The sequence below is a fragment of the Symsagittifera roscoffensis genome, chromosome 6 (assembly GCF_963678635.1).
Source record: "Symsagittifera roscoffensis chromosome 6, txSymRosc1.1, whole genome shotgun sequence".
In the NCBI taxonomy this organism is placed as follows: domain Eukaryota; kingdom Metazoa; phylum Xenacoelomorpha; order Acoela; family Convolutidae; genus Symsagittifera; species Symsagittifera roscoffensis.
Window position 1 is genome coordinate 27,029,272 of NC_087067.1, and position 17,181 is coordinate 27,046,452.

The 17,181-nt window shown below is 32.6% G+C and overlaps 1 protein-coding gene across 2 annotated transcripts in view; it reads left to right on the top strand.

The window, feature by feature from the left end:
• LOC134847916 (muscarinic acetylcholine receptor M1-like) overlaps positions 1–13,537 on the top strand; it is a 29,819-nt gene extending 16,282 nt beyond the window's left edge. For both annotated transcript variants that reach the window (XM_063865196.1, XM_063865197.1), the window contains exons 3-5: positions 1,578–2,269; positions 6,785–7,006; positions 12,775–13,537. In XM_063865196.1, the coding sequence (XP_063721266.1) occupies positions 1,578–2,269; positions 6,785–7,006; positions 12,775–13,171 (1,311 nt within the window). In that variant the 3' untranslated portion in view covers positions 13,172–13,537. The remainder of the gene's footprint in view (positions 1–1,577; positions 2,270–6,784; positions 7,007–12,774) is intronic.
• The last annotated feature ends 3,644 nt before the right edge of the window (positions 13,538–17,181 follow it).

Below are 17,181 nucleotides of genomic sequence, written 5' to 3' on the forward strand. Positions count from 1 at the left end.
AAAAAAATTGTTTTATCGAGTTGATTGAAAAAAAATTGGAAAAATAACGTCAGAAAAAATAAAGATTGTGTTTGGCAATTTTTTACTGCCTTCTTGCATATGAAACATGAAATTGAAGCTGGTGATTGTGAAGTTTTTTCTTGTTTTACATTTTAAGGAATAAGGTCAAATAATTTTTCCCGGTCTGAAAAACTTAGGCTCTAATAAAAACAGTTTTCGTCAAATCTGAAAGATCGAACATTTGAGCTGAAAACTAAGCGAGGCTTCTTGCAAGGGAAAGAAGTCCTGAACCTTTTGATTGCCCCTTTTAAAGTCTATAAAAATGTTTTAGAGATTGAAACATTGATGAAAACTTCGGAAAAAAATAATATTTTTTAATTTATGTGACGTTTTTATAATCTTTTTTCAACACTTTTTAAAAATCGTCTCCCACGCGCTATGCATAGTACAAACAATTGGGCATCTAGTATTGTATCAGTAAGATCAACAAGCTTGCCTCAATTCACATTGGAATCAATTTTGGGCAAGATTGAAAAGCTGCTTGCGGGTTTTTAGCCTGAAATGGATAATTTACAAATCGCCTTTGCTTGAAATAATCAAAGGTCAAATATTAATTTAAAATTCCAGCTCAAAATTTTGATAGTTTTCAGGAGGATCTAAAAAAGTTGCCAGAATTTTTTTTTTTTTTTCAAAGTATTTGGAATTGTCTGAAGAAGAACCCTTGAACGAGAACAAATCTTCATCACTTTCTTCGGAAGTCTGGCATATTGTTTTTCTATTGCACTCAATTTTGTATGTCTATTCAGCTTTCAAATTTAAACATTTTGTGGTTCCGACTTTTGTAACGAAAGTAACAGAATATTTGTGCTCGGGGTGTTTTTTTTTCTTCAGACAAATTTCGACTTTTAAACCAGCCACTTTTGACAGAATTTTTTATATCATTCAAAAAATATTGTTTCAAAAAATATAATTTGAAACTTTATTTTACCTGTGATTTGTTTTTCGTAAAGTTATGGGGTTTAAAGATTGCCATTTCGGCCAATTTGGGACAATTAACGCGCGATATATTTCGCGCTGTTAATGCCTGAGCGGATTTAATCCGTCTTAGAAATCGTTTCAAATTGGTTGAAGGAAGCTTATTTGCCATAGTTCATTTGTTACTAGGAGCGAAATTTATCACTTTGTACTTTAAGTGGTGTGTGGGGGGAGAATATTTACAGCAAATCTTAAATTAAAAAAAAAAAAATTTTCATTTTTTATTACACTTTTTTTCATGATACCTGTTTTGTTTTTCCATAAACCTTAAAAGGCAGTTTTTGTTTTTCCATAAACCTTAAAAGGCAATTTTTAAGTACAGAGCCTAAATTGCCAGTTTTTTATCAAAAATTTCAAGGGTCTGATATTTACCATTTCGACAAGTTTTCTAAAAAACATCTGCATCACAAATGCTTTTTATTAGAACTGTTACAGCTCAAAAAAGTGCCTGGCTTTTAAAAGTTTGTCTAAAAACAGTTTTAGATATCTTTTTTTTGCATTATATTGAGAACTACTGTTATGCAGTTTGTTTTTCTGTTTAGGACGAGACGTGGATATTCCACGAGAACTTCTGCACTTTCTACCTCTGTGTAGATTACACTGTAAGTGGTGCGTCCGCCCTTCATCTTCTACTAATCTCACTCGACCGCTATCTCAGCATCTCGCGACCTCTGCGGTACCGACCGGAACGCACCGCCAGGCGAGTCCTAGTCGCAATCGCTGTCGTCTGGCTTGTCCCCTTTGTCACCTGGGCGCCCTCAATTGTTCTCTGGCCAATTTTCAACCCCTCTAAACACCATTTGAGAACGGAAGGAATCGGAAGCGGCCCGAGGACTTGCTTCATTCGGTTTTTGGACGACTTCGTGGCCGCTTTTGCGACGTCTGTTTGGGCGTTTTATCTCCCTGTTATCATCATGGTGTTTCTCTACGTGCAGATTTGGTGGATTACATATACCAGGGCACGAAAGTTCATGAACGAAGGTCAACAAGGTTTGTTTCACAAATCGACAGTGAAGTCAACCCGAAACGAGGAGACGACAAATTCGAGAAACCGATTGGGGACCTCAGATATGGATATCCACGGGAGAAGAACTAAAAGTGAAAATCAATCACCGACCGACTTGCCTCGGAGAAATTTGACGATTAGCACGACGATGGCCGAGGGGACCCTAACGATTGAGCTCGAAAACGGAACAGCCTACGGAAAAGTCTTGCTGACTCCTAATTTATCCAGGTTTGTTCTTCCCGCATCCAAGTTTAGGCGTAAATAATCGATTATAACGGATTATTATGATGATTTTTTGACAATTATAATCGATTATAATTACCAAAATTAGGTCCTTAAGTGATTTATAATTGATTATAATCGTGATATTTTCCAAGAAATTATAATCTCTTATAATCGATTATAATTGATTATAGTTCTTATTAAAAACCCCTAAAATCAATTATAATCGCTTATAATCGATTATAACATCTTATTTTGCCGAAATGTTTCTATATTCGAATTATATCTTATGGGTTATTAATTTTGTGTCAATAAGAAAATCTCTGAAAGAGAGATCTCTTGAACACTTTGGTTCATCTGAACACAAAGTTTTACCACGAAACAAAAGTTTCATAGAGATCCTTTTATATGAGTGGAAAGGTTCTCGCGGTATATGAAAAATAAATTTTCCGAATCAATCATGAGACTAAATCAATTTGCTGATGTTTTGGTGTTTAAAAAAGCTTAAAATATGCATCACAAAACAACCCTAATAGGGAAGAAATGAAAAAAAACTAATATTTTTGAATTAATTGGAAAACTTTAAAAGTATTTTTCTCATTTTTCATAGAAACCAATGTCCACAAAAAGCATAAAATATAAACTATTTAGATGCAACTTCGAAGACAAAAATGGACAAACAAAAGGGATTATAATCAATTATAATCGATTATAATGGATTGTTGTCCAAAACTAATGAAATAGAAATATGAATAAAAATAATGGATTATAATCAATTATAATCGATTATAATTGTATCGAAAAATAGACGAATAAATAATCGATTATAATCGATTATCATTGGTTATAATTGATTGTAATTTGATTTTAAAAAGAGTGATTATAATCGATTATTAATTGATTAAAATCGATTGTTTCTCAATTTTAGTGAAACTGGTACTAAAATCGTGATATAATCGATTATTAACGCTTGAAACTGGATGCGTGTTACTAAAAATATTAATAATCATCTTTAAAAAAAAATAAAAGCTTAAGTTTTAGTAGATTTTAACAAGAAAGGTAGAAAAAGTATCATTCTAGTAAATGTTTCATTCCAAGCTCAAAGCATAAAATCTAACGTATAAGCAGCTTTCAACGATTCAACCATTATTTCTATTTTAATAAACAGATCCAAAATAGTTGCCTACGGTGTTAATTAAGATTGTTAGCTTGCAGTTTTGAGGTAAACTACTAGATTTGAGGTAAACTACTTACATTCGTTGCTTTTTTCCTATTTATGATTGATTAGCTCAAAAAGCCTAAATTATTAAAATTCAAAACGGTCAAACTCTTATTGCCCAAAGGCAATTTATTCTGGTCTAAATTGGAACCGAGCTCACTGCTTGAGGGTGAGGGAACATTTAGTTTTCTTCTTAACTCCTTCTTACCAAAAATGGTCTGTATCTCATTAAACTTTAAGTAATTGATTTGCAAAGAACTTCAATAAACGCAAAAAATAAACAAAGAAGCCGACTGCTGTGCAAGTAGCACAAAGTGCTCCTGCCATGAACAAAAAACTTTTTTTTTCAAAATGTGCGTCATTTGTGATTCATGTTGGGATGAGTTTGAAAAAAGTCTGAAATTTCGATAGTTATGGTAAATTAGGTCAATTGAACAACAAGCTTTCTCATAGAAAAAAAATAAAAACAGTTAAGAAAAATAAGAAGAAATCAACATTTTTCACATATTTTTTTTTCCAAAAATCCGCTAAAAATTATTAATTAGTATTTTTATTGAATTAAAACATATTTTTCACAGCGTAATTTGGTTAAAAAGACTAATACTATAAGCTTACTATAAGCAGATTCAAACCGGCTTTTCTTCTATCCGGGTTTTCTTAAAATCGAGAATTTTTTTCAAATTGTTTAAAGAAGTTGAAATCACGAATAGAAGGGCTTTATTATGAAATATCACTCAAACCATTCCAATAATTAATTGTGGTACTTGATTTTGTGTGAAAAAAGCAAAATAAAAACCTAAAACACACCCGAATACAAAGTTCCATACAGTCAGATTATTAAACTCGAAAGAGTAGATATTTTATTTCTAGAAAACTTTGCATGCAAAACTGCAGTCACAAACCAAAAAATATTGCGCAGCAGAATTTGAACTTGTTTTTATTGTTCATAGTTTTTCTATCTTCCATAAACAGATTACCAAAAATTTATACTGTTGTTTATATAAATTTTATTTTCAGCGGTATATATTATTGTTCCGGCGTTCGTAACGAAAGTAACGGAATATTTGCGCTCGGGGTGGTTTCTTTTTCTTTAGACAAATTTCGACTTTTTAACTAGCCCTTTTTAACGGAATTTTTTATATCATTCAAAATGTATTGTAGTCTTGAGCTTAAATTTGAAAAAACATTTCACATGTGATCAAGTTCCGTAAAGTTATGGGGGTTTAAAAATGGCCATTTCGGCCATTTTTGAACAATTAACGCGCGATATATTTAGCGCTATTAACGCGTAAGCGGAGATTTAATCCGTCTTAGAAATCGTTCCAAGTTGGTTGAAGGAAGCTTATTTGCCGTCATTTTTTGTTTTTAGGCGCGAAATTGATCAGTTTGTACTGTATATGGCATGTTAGGTGATGATTTTTACAAAAATCTCAAATAAAAAAATGTTTGTTTTTACATTTAATCTTCTGGAGTTATTACTGCTCTATAGACCTTAAAAGGCAGTCTGAACATTCAGGGCTTCGCCCTGATTCGAGCAGTCATGTTTAGTTTAATGACATCAATTTTTACAGAAGAAGAATGACTTCGAAACAAAAATTTTAAAACCAGTTCGTAGATATCGATTTCTTGACATCGTATTCAGATATTTAATAAATTATGCACGTTTTTTAGAGCTTGTCAAATTGCACAACGCCTAAGCAGGCACTGTTTTTCAGCGCCCCGAAGTATTTAGGTCTAAAAAGTTTTTCAAATTGCATTGAAGGAAGCTGTCTATTCCTAATAGTCCGCATCAAAACTCAAATTTGAATACGATATTGGCTTGGGGGCTGTGAATCAAACAAAAAAATCGCAATTTCAAAATTTAAAGCTCTGTAAGTTTTTTTGACACATGCAGTCTTTTTTTGTGCTGCAAGCGGCCTTTTTGAATTGTATACACAGAGTTGAGACAAAAACTGCTCGTCAAACAAAAGCTATTCAAAACCGCAAAAAAAAATGTTATTGTGTGATTTGGTTGGCCAATTTGGTACCATATTCAATTTAGATAGCTAGACGTTTTGAGGCTCTGAATAATTTAATTGGACTACCTAATCTGATGCTCCGGGAATTCAACGGAATAAGTTATTGATTAGATTGCAGCGAACCATGCCGCTTACTATAATTTGACTAATTAATCAGAAGTTCCGCGAATTCAGCGGTATGAGCTGCTGATTAAAATGCTGCAACGAAGCTCAGTATGAGAATTATTTTTCTTGGAACCAAGCAAGATATGTAGTTGATTGGCAAGTAGCACAAAACGTTCCGATCACATTGATTAAAAAAATTAGAACGTATTAAGAAAACTTAAAAAAATCAAAAAAAAAACTTGAAAATCTTTGCTTAAGTTTTCACAGTGTTCATTTAAACGAGAGGTTTACAGTGTTCATTTAAACGACAGGTTCTTCTTGAAACTGAGAAAGCTGTTTTTAAGTTTTAAAAAAATCTGAATAGCAGCTCAAAGAGCTTTAATATCAAACCACATTTGAACCACTACGAAATTTCTTTAAGGTAAACAAATTCGGCCTGAAAAAAGCATACCCTTCACCTCAGCTCCTGCTCACCCCTAGGGGCTAGAGTAAGATCGGAAAAAGGCTTAAAAAGTATTCGCATTGATGAGCCAAAATCAGAAATTTTTTACTTTGAAGACTAGCTTTTTGCAAAGTGGGGTTTTCCAAAGCGAATAATTTTTGAATGGAATTTCAACTAAAAACATTTTGTCACCTTTTGAAAAACTTGGTAATTTTCTGTATGTACTTTATTTGAGATTTCTTGTGATTGAAAAGGAGAAATCACAAATAATCATCAAAATGGTTCGTGGAATATATCATATTAACATCTTTTCACCCGTGAGTCGTTTTTTTTATCAACTTTCCTGTCATTATTTTTTTGGAAAATGTGAATGAAACGTTCTGCGCTACTTCTACAGCAACCGGCTATCTTGGTTTCTATATTAAATAGGGCCCTAAAATTTGCAAAAACAACGCTATATTCTGGTGAAATTTCAAGTTGCTTTCAATACCAACACGTTTTCTGCCAGCACTAACTCAATTCAAGTCAAATTTCAAATCAATTTTAATTTCAGTTTCTACTGTACGGTTACTTTTGCTATTGATTTCTGTTTTCTGGACAGAGGATATGTTATTTCAAGGTCATCTGAAAATTCAATTTCATAAATGCAAAAATTGTTTAAAAAAGTGACTCATGGCTCCTATTGGTTAATCGCGTTTAAAATTCTTGCACTTTTTTATGAAGCATGTTTTTTGCAGTGTTAGGAGAAACACTGACGACAACCAGTCTTCGGCGCCCCATTCGTGTGTGAAGTTAAGTGACTCGGTGGTCGTCAGCGAATCAAACAGCACCCCGATTGCCACTCTTGACGGCAGAAGTAATCACCACCGCGACGACCGCCACAACCACAATAGGGACAAAAACGGCAGCGGCAGAAACGGAAGCAACAAAAAGTCTCACAACAAACAACGACCGCTGCAGTTAGTGTACAAGATATAATATTTAGGACTTAACCTAACAGATAATATCAAATATTCGTTCACACAGAAAACTTGGGTAGCTGTTCTTGTATCCAAAAAAGTTCTTACCTCAAATGTGAAAAAAGTCCGAACATTTTTTAGTAGCAATAAATATTAAAAATTGGCTCGAGAAAAAGAAAGTTTCTGACGGATTACGGTAAAACAGTAAAATTGTGACTATCGCGCAATTTATCTTCGTTAAACAAAGTGGTTTAGATCGGATGAAGTCAGCATGGCTCTGAGTAAGAGATGACAGCCCATTAAAACTGAGAGTTTAACCCGCAACTTAGTGAGCGGACAATTTTAGCTTCACATATTTGGAGAGGAAACTTACCACAATTTCAATGTCTAGTCTGCGCTCTAACTTCTCTTCAATTATCATCTATGTTTGACCTGACTTTCGAAGAAAGTGACAAAATGTTGTGCTCGGATGGTTTTCTCTCCAGTCCAATGAAATAGTCATTTTTCACAAAAAATTTTCATATCAACTGAAAACTATTGAACTTCTGGTTAAGAGTAATGAGCGTAGTGAAGACTCTTATATAGGTCTTGCTGAACTTTTTTTTCAAGAACAAGTTTTGAGATGTGCATAAAAGTTTCTAATAACTACAGATGTGCATTCATACATGTTGATGAATGCACTTAGATATATATGCACTTTTTGAGAACGATTTCTAGTTTCAAAACTGGAGTTTAATTTTTAGATTTCCAGCGGAATAAAACTTTACCTGTTGATCCAATTTTCTCAATTTGGGTTAATGCTATCAAAAAAGCGCCAATCATAAGTCGTATTAGGAAATCAAACAGCTTGAAAGCATCTATTTTTTCTTTCAAACTCGAAAGTTGAGATTTTTTCAACAAAGTTTTTTTATTTTACTTGCGTTCATTACTCTTTTCCAATCTTCGATTGGCTTTGTTCTAACTTTTCTCAAAAAAAAATTATTCCACTTGTGATAATAATTTGCAAAACTATAAGGGGTTTGAAAATTGTGAGGCTAACGTTCGTAACAGGGGATAATTCGCAACAAGCGACAATTCGTAATAAGTGACAATTCGTAACAGTATATTAAGAGTGGAACTGTGATTCACGCGCAGTATTCCTCCCGTGCCGGAAGTAAGCGCAGCCGAGCAAGCGCATTCTACATACCAACGCTTTTTTACGCATTGTTGTCTGACTTTTGAAAATTGCTAGTTTCGCCAACTTGGGATAATTATCGCGCAATATGCTTCAGGCTATGAAAGCGTAAGCAATCAAATAAATCGTTCCAATTTGAATTGGGGCAAGCAATTTGCTCTTTTTAATGCGCTACTAGATTCACAATTGATCACGTTGTTCTTAAGATAGAGTGGGTGGTGAAATGAAAAGAAGTATAAAATATATATGTATATATAAATGTGCTAGTTTTTCAATTTTTTAAATCATTTTTTGACCAAAAAATTTTTAGAGACTTTATTTGGCTGTCAGAATTTTCAAAAATTTGCCCTGATACGAATTGTCTTGTATTACTTGCATTTTTTAAATAAATTTTTGACAAACAATTCTCATAGACTTAATTTGGCTGTCGAAACCTTCGAAAATTTGCCTTGATATGAGCAGTCTTGTATTGTTTTCCAATCAAAAGGAAAAGAGAAGGTCTTCTTAACTTTTCATCCAAGTTGGTAACTACCAACTGGATGGAATAAAAATCCAAGTACGTTAAAGTTCAAAATTATAAACAAAATACGGAGTTCTTAAAAAATAGTTAGAAGACCAGGCTCAACGGAACCTAGTTTAACTAGCAAAAATAAGTATAGGAAACCTAGTATAGAAAGTTGCGGTCTCATTTATTAGAAGTAATGAACGTAGTGAGTACTTTTATATAAGTCTTGCCGATTTTTTATCTGGAAAAAGTCTTAAGCTTTGTTCACGCTCAATTTTGATTTTTCGCGGTTTGACTTGTGGTTTCTTTTCAAATTCAGTAAATTTCGATTGTTAAAAGGAAGGAAAACTCCACTATCGAACAGCAAAAGTGTAAAAGTCGCGAAAAACGTGATCGACTTCTGATTTCGAAAATGGAAATTAAATATCAGATTTCAAGCGAAATAAAAATTTTACGTATTGATCCAGTTTTCTCAAATTGAGTTAATTTTAACAAAAAAGTGTCCATCAGAAATTAGTCTGCGAATTCAAAGAACTTGAATGCCATCTGTTTTTTTCTTCGAATTTCAAAAGTTGAAGTTTTTTGAAAAAACAAGTCAGTTTTTTTTAAAGTTTCCTTGTTTTCATTGCTCTTTTCCAACTGTCACTTGGCTATGTTTGTCAATTGCAATTCCCGATCCTGACTGAGAGCAATTTTCACTATCTTTACTAGCAATATCGTTCAATCTCCTGGTTATTCAATATTGTCAAGATGCTCCCTTAATTAGAGATCTTTTTTTGGTGCTTTTATATGATCGTAATTTTCTTAAAGCGGACTTTGTGTCACGTTCTAAAAGCATACTTTTTTCAAAATAAGATATTGGATTTGCAATCATAAAAAATGCTATCACAAGTCAACTCACTTGGTGCTTAATGTTTGCTTTGCTAGTTGATGAGGGTGACAATTATGAAAAAAAGCTAAATTCAAAAATTTCAAAGGAGTATGAGCCCAGCATAATGCTAAAATCTGAGGTCAAAATGATACACTCCTGACGGAAGTAAGCTAGAGAAATCAGCCCAATGTGTATAAGGTCAGCTGAGATCATATGAAAAGAACAAATATGTGGAAGTATATTTCTAGATAGGGATACAGTTACAACTCCCGATCAGGGATCAGGTAGCCCGGGTTGACCAAAACTTCTTATCATACAATTTCCATATATGAGAAACTTCTTGTCATACAATTTCATACAATTCCATACGTACAGAAAATTGTATGAAAACTCTATGATAAGCATTTTTCCATATATGAAAATTGTATGATAGGTGTTTTCCCATAAACCAAAAATTTTGATTTTTTCTTTCTAAATTTAGTTTCTGAAAAATTTTCGGTTGTAGTTGCAACCGAATACAAGTGACAAAGACCTTGGTGACTCAAAACACCAAAGGTTGGACGGTCTTGCATTTACAATGCATAGAAAACGACCTGATTATGGCTGTCTTTCACAATTTATATAAAAAAAGTAACAAACTTTTTTTTTCCGGCAAAATTTTTAAATGATGATTATATTGAATTTTTGAATTTCCAAATTATCAGACAATGATCAAGGCGTACATTAACACCCCATACAAAAGAAAGAGGACTTTTCAGCGTTTTTGATTAAAAAATCAAGTGAAAAGAAAATAAAAGCCAATTTTATCGTATCCAGGACTACGTTATGCACACAAAATATTAAATTTTGCATGCAAAATTTTTTTTTCGAAAAATGTTTGTTTGCGTGCGAAAATCGATTTGCGGTTGAAAAAAAAAAACAAAAAATTTTTGGGCTAAATTTTCAAAATTACTTGAAAATGTTTTTGTGTCGCCACCAAAAAAATGCCAGTCATACAATTTCCATATATGGGAATTGTATGATAAGCATTTTTTTCAAAAAACGAAAACCAGTTTTTTATCACCAGATTGTTTTATTAGAATCAAACGGCCACAGAAATGAGTTTATACCAGTTTTCAACCATTTTTAGAAATTGTATGAAAATTGTATGACAAACATTTTCCCACACACTTGATGTATGGAATTGTATGATAAGCATTTTCGGTGTATGGAGGTCAACCCAGGAGCTCATTTTGTGGAAGCAACGAGACTGCAATCAAGATAGTGTGAAATTGCAATTATAAAGGGCTCTAATAGGTGTATCTTTCCTATTTGAAACTTAAAAAGAAATGAATTTCTCATGTGAGGTTTGAACAAAAATTGAAATAAATATTTAAAATAAATTCGAATTCTGAAGAAGCATTTATTTAATAAAAACGCGATGGTTGTAAGCAAAACTTCAACTTGTTGTGGAAAAACTAATTCGAACACTGCGCACTAGTGGTAAAAAAAAATGCAAATTTAAGTTTCGAAAACCTAGGTTATGTAGACCAAATTGAATTTACATATTCATATATATATATATTAGTATATATTTATTATTATTATGAAGAAAATTTATTATATATATAAATATAATTTCTTTTCATACTTAACTTACTACTATAATCCGGGCCTGGAAATGCCAGATTTTACACATCTGCACTAATTTTTGCATCGAAATGAAGTCTTTGTTGAATAAGCATAACAAAAAAATTTTTTCCATGCTACGTGAAACAATTTCAGTGAGAAAATTGAAACAACCAGTGTGAAAACTTAAGTAAAATTGGTTTTTTAAACTTTTTATGCTATTCGAATTATCCGGGTCTAAAAGTGCCAGATTTTTTAATCTGCGCTAAATTTTTCACTTCGAGTGAAAAAGCAAAAAAAGTCGAGACTTGTAAAGTTTCCACTTTGATTATTTCAATTTTCTCGCTGAGAATGTTTCATGTCGCATGAACATTTTTTTGCTCCGCTTATTCGAGAAAGTTTTCACTTCCATGCAAAACCTGGGCAGATGAAGAAATCTGGCATTGTCAGACCCGAATTTCATTGGTAAGTCTCTGATACCAGACTTAAATAGTTTCATAGAGGGTAGCTCTTGCTCTATGTAAAAACTTAGCTAAGACTTTTACCAATTTTGCGTTAATTTTGCCGGCTAGTGTAAAAACCAATTAATGAGTTGCTGCCAAGATTTTCTAACTATCAAAGTACAAATTTCGTTGAAATTATAAATAAATGCACTCCGAATTTTCCTTTGAAGTTAGGGTGTTTGAAACAGAAAAAAAATTGTCTTTTAATTTTGTCCCTTAAATTAGTATAACAATACAAAAAACGAAATATTAAAAGAGTTATCTAGTCTTGGTTGTTCGCCTGGAATTTTCTCTCCTGCGGAACTTCATTTTGCGAAGAACTAATATTTCAGTTAGAATTTGTGGCACTTTACTGTTAAATTCCCACAAGTATTTTATTTTAAAAAAACGGACTTTAAAATCCCGCAGACTTAAGTGACTATGTTAATTCGCCTCAAAAAAAGAATTATTAGACAAATGATGACTTTTTTCTAAGTTTTTTTTAATATAGAGGGTAGTATGGTTGGTTAGATACATAGATGCGGTCATATAAGGAAAAAAGGCCACGCTGCTCACTGGTTATTTTTAGATCTGGAAATTTCTTTTTCCATCTTCGTTTAGTTTTTCTGCGGGCGTGAATTAGTTCACTTCAATCATTGAATTCGTTTTCCGTGCAGTTCTCTCTCTAATTATGGAACAAGGTTTTTTTTCAATTTTATAATAACTCGTTCACGCCCCTTAGAATAATTAACGTTGATGATAAAAAAAGCAATTTTAAGACCCAAAATAACCTCTGAGGAGTTTCAACTCAAATTTTATTCCTCCATCGAACGAATCTTAGATCAATTTTTTTCGGTCTTGATTTATAAATATATTTTAATGTTTCCATTTACATCTTTATAAATGAGTATCTCTAAATAGGACTCTAAAATTGCGTTTCAGATAACAAAAGAATTCTTTCAGAATTCCCAAACAAGCTAACACAAAAATTGATTGACCTCTGTACAAAATTAGGCTTGTTATAAACATCGAAAAATCGTCAAACTTTCAACTAGTCATTCAAATAAAAAAACATGTAATTTATCAGCCAGAGGATATCAAAAAAATTTTAACAATTTTTTTTCTCAGAATCAACAAATCTGGAGCTTATGCGATATCTGGCATGTGCGGACGACGAGGTGGGCCGAGCGGGGATCGAAAGGCTGCCCGAGTGCTCAGTCTGATAGCGGCTGCTTTTATTCTCACTTGGACTCCTTATAACGTTCTAGTTATTCTTCAGGCATTCGGGCTGAATGTGACACCTTTCGTCTGGACCTTTTTCTACTGGTTGTGTTATCTGAACTCGACCTTGAACCCAATTTGTTATGGAGTTGCGAATGAGACATTTAGAAATACGTTTATTGATATCTTGAAATGTAGGAAACCTCGCAGGAAGCATAACGCAGTCTTGACTTCAGTGAGGAAAAACAACACCATTTTCGGCAAGAAAGGGCTTAACGGGCGTAGTACGGCGGCAACTACCTAACAGGGCGTATCATAACATAATAGAGAAGAAAGCGTGAACTAATCGTTTTTACAAACTCATTTCCAAGTGATTTTAAAAATTGAAACCTACCGGGTTGACAAAAATGCAATTATCATGCTTCATAAATCAAAAAGTTTATTGCACGAGGAAATTATCGCAAAAGTTGTTGCAATAATAATAACATCACTTGCATTTTTACCGCAGATTCAATCTATGGAACTGTATGCCAAGCGTTTTAGTCCAGGGATGTCAACCCGGGTATTTTATATGCAATAGTATGAGGAAGGGTTTGATAGTTCAGATGATCAGTTCAATTTAATTTTAAATAAATTTTTTAATTCGCTTAATGATGATTTATGTTTGTTAAAACAGCTTATATATACAAACTTTTTTGTAAATTCTGGCACTTGAGCAAAGTTCTTGACCATGAGTTGGAAATGTTTCTGTCGAGAATGTCTGTTTTTCTGGCAGCAAGCGACATTGATTCAATGGGCGCGGATTGATTAGGCCGGGAAGGAGTGGGAGGGGGGGGGCCTTTTTGTCCAAATAAATTCTAAACACTAATAACCATTAGAAACTCGGTACTATTTTCCGACAAAAAATTTCAGTCTGAGAGCTCAAAGTTGTCTCGAATCTCTCTTCTGAAACGAAACCTACCTCGGTGTAGCCATGAACTACAATCAGCAACCCGCCCCACACACATACACTACACACTGCATGCTACACCCAAAAAAGGATCTCCACCACCACCTTCTGCAGAAGTATTTAAAAAGCTAAGCAGATGCGAGCAATGTACTTTGAACCACAACCCCCCCTTCTCCCGTGAAAGGGAGGACTCGCTTTGACAAAAATGGATTTAGATCGATTTTGGTATGAAAAAAGTATGCAGATTAAATTGAAGTCGATTTAAGTTGTAAAAAAAATAAGTTAATCAAAAAAAAATTCAGATCGATTTGGATCGATTTTAAATCTATTCAAATCAATTTAAATTCAACGCTAAAAAGATCGATTCCAGTCGATTTTCAATCGATTCAAATCGATCTTAAATCTGACCTGAAATGAAATCGATCTAAATTGATTTTTTTAACTTCTTTTTTTTTCTTCAAATTTTCGAATGACCGAAAAAAAATGAAAAGTTTTGTTACGAGTCCTTACAGATACCAAATTTGACTGAGTTGCTTGAAAAACAAGATCAACCACCCCCCCCATTCACCCCCCCCCTCATAAATTTTTTCCTGGGTGCGTATTGGATGCTTCCTTAGCCTTTGAAGTCACGGTGGTATTAAGCGCATTTCACCTCGGTACTTGTTATCTTTTTGCTTTGTCTATTTTTCAGCTTTCTCGTTTTATCAAAATTCCTGAAAAAGGATTCGGTGCCAAAAGCATTGTCTCATAATAATAAAAAACACCACCCTCTTAGTGGTGTTTTGTCTGAGAAGCATTGTCTATATATTGTGGGGGAAGACCTATGACATGCATTTTCGTTGTTTTCAGAATTAAAAAAAAAACAACAAAATGCATGCCTTAGGTCTTCCCCCACCATATTTAGACAAAAAAACTATTAGTTTTTAGCGAATTTTTTCTCTATTTAATACATTGATTTTCGCCCAATATCTGATTTTTATTGACAGTTTTTTAAAAATTTTATTGCATATGTTTGAGCTCAAAATCTGATTTATATTGACTAATTTCTTCATTCGTTACACAGATTTTTGCCCAAGATCCGTTTTACAATGTTGTTTTTCTATGACTTCATTGCATATTTATGAGCTCTAAATCTGGTTTATATTAACATTTTTTATTTACTTCTGGAATTCTAAAACATCTGGCACGCGTGTTTTTATTTAAAAATCAAAAATAAACTATTTCAGTTAGTTTTCTAAATAGCATGTTTTTTTGCCTTGTTAGCAAAAAAATCGATTTTACTATGTCGGAAAATCCATCCAAATCTATTTAAATCGATTTTTTAGACACTTAAATTGATTTAAAATTTTCAAAAAGATCGATTTAAATCCATTCAAGTTCGTAAAATGTACAATGATATTTGGTTTGGATCGATTTAAAACTGATTCAAATTCAATTTAAATCGATCCGAAACCATTTTTGTCAGTGCGGGGAACTATTGGACTGACTTTCCTTCCAAATTGGAGATATTTTAACTCTGCGTTAAATGAACCAAAAGATTCACTAGCACAAATAATTTAGGTTTATTTGCTTTCCAAAAATCAAAGTTATTGATTTACCACGTTTTGAACAAGTCAAATCAATATTCCAATATTCATAGTGAATTTGAAATGAATACTTTGATTTCTGGCCCCTTAAAATAGAATTTGAGTTAAATACGAACAGCCAGAAATGTGAATCAAAATATTTTTTGAAGTTTTTGAAACGCACATTTTGTACAGAAAAACCTGTCGTTTTTAATCTGCTTGAAATGTTACTTGAAATGCTTGATTTTGTAGCGCGAACATTGGCAGATCAGATTTAGCTACATGCATCCCAGAACCAGCATCTTTTGCAATCCTTTTCAAATCTTGGTGAAGCTGTGAAAAATTTCGAAGAACTTTTTTTTGAAAAACTTGCAAGATCCTGTCATGAATTTTCAAGACCGGCGAAGATCGCTTCAAAAGTTACATAAAATTTTGAAGATAAATAACAAAAAATGCTAAAAACTTTAAGCCAGGGTTTGCGAGCGCTTAAAAACAAGTTTTAAAGATGAATCAAATTTTTTTAGCTACAAAACGAAAAGTTGCTACCATAATTTGAGTTTTAAAGACCTGAACAAACAGAATTTTTAAAGACCTGAGCATAAGAAATTGTGGTCGCTGATGTGGTTTTTAGAGACAAGTTTTTCTAAACTTGTGTTCCAACAGTACGCGCGTCAAGTCAATATACACAAAAATGGAATTACTTTAAGTTTGAAAAAGCAAAAAAATCAATACTTTTTTCGCCAATTTTACGCTGTTTCTCTTGTTAAAAATTTTTGATTTCACAAAAACTTAAATCAGATGTAACTGAATTCCTAAAATATAATATAAATCTTGATATCTGAAAAAGACTATAGAAAATTAATGAAGCAAAATGGTTGATAAGAGTCAGAATTTCGTGTTCTTGATTCATTCTTCTAGATTTTGAATTAGATGATTTTGCTCGTACCTCTGATACGCTAAAACATTTCTATTTTCATAATTTGTAAAAATTTGTTTCAAATCTTTTCATGCTACATTTTTTGAACTCTCTAAAATTTTCAAGATTTTAGTCAATTTCAAACTCACTTGGTGAGCTGCAAAGCCATCGGATAATCTCCTGAGGAAGTAGTTTTTGTTTAAAGCCTTCCCGCATCCCGTTTCAAGCGTTAATAATCGATTATATTACGATTTTTGTACCAGTCTTACTAAAATTGAGAAAAAATCGATTTTAATCAATTATTAATCGGTTATAATCTCTCTTTTTTAATTCAAATTATAAGTAATGTTAATGCATTATAATCGATTATTTATTCGTCATTTTTTCGATACCATTATAATCGATTATAATTGATTATAATCCATTATTTTTATTCATATTTCTATTTCATTAGTTTTGGACAACAATCCATTATAATCGATTATAATTGATTATAATCCCTTTTGTTTGTCCATTTTTGTCTTCGAAGTTGCATCTAAATAGTTTATATTTTATGCTTTTTGTGGACATTGGTTTCTATGAAAAATGAGAAAAATACTTTTAAAGTTTTCCAATCAATTCAAAAATATTAGTTTTTTTTCATTTCTTCCCCATTAGAGTTGTTTTTTGATGCAGATCTTAAGCTTTTTTAACCAACAAAACATCATCAAATTGATTTAGTTTCATGATTGATTCGGAAGTTTCATTTTTCATCTACCGCGGGAACCTTTCCACTATTTTAAAAGGATCTCTATGAAACTTTTGCTCAGTGGTAAAACATTGTGTTCAGATGAACCAAAGTTTTCAAGAGATCTCTTTTCTAGATATTTTCTTTTTGACCCAAA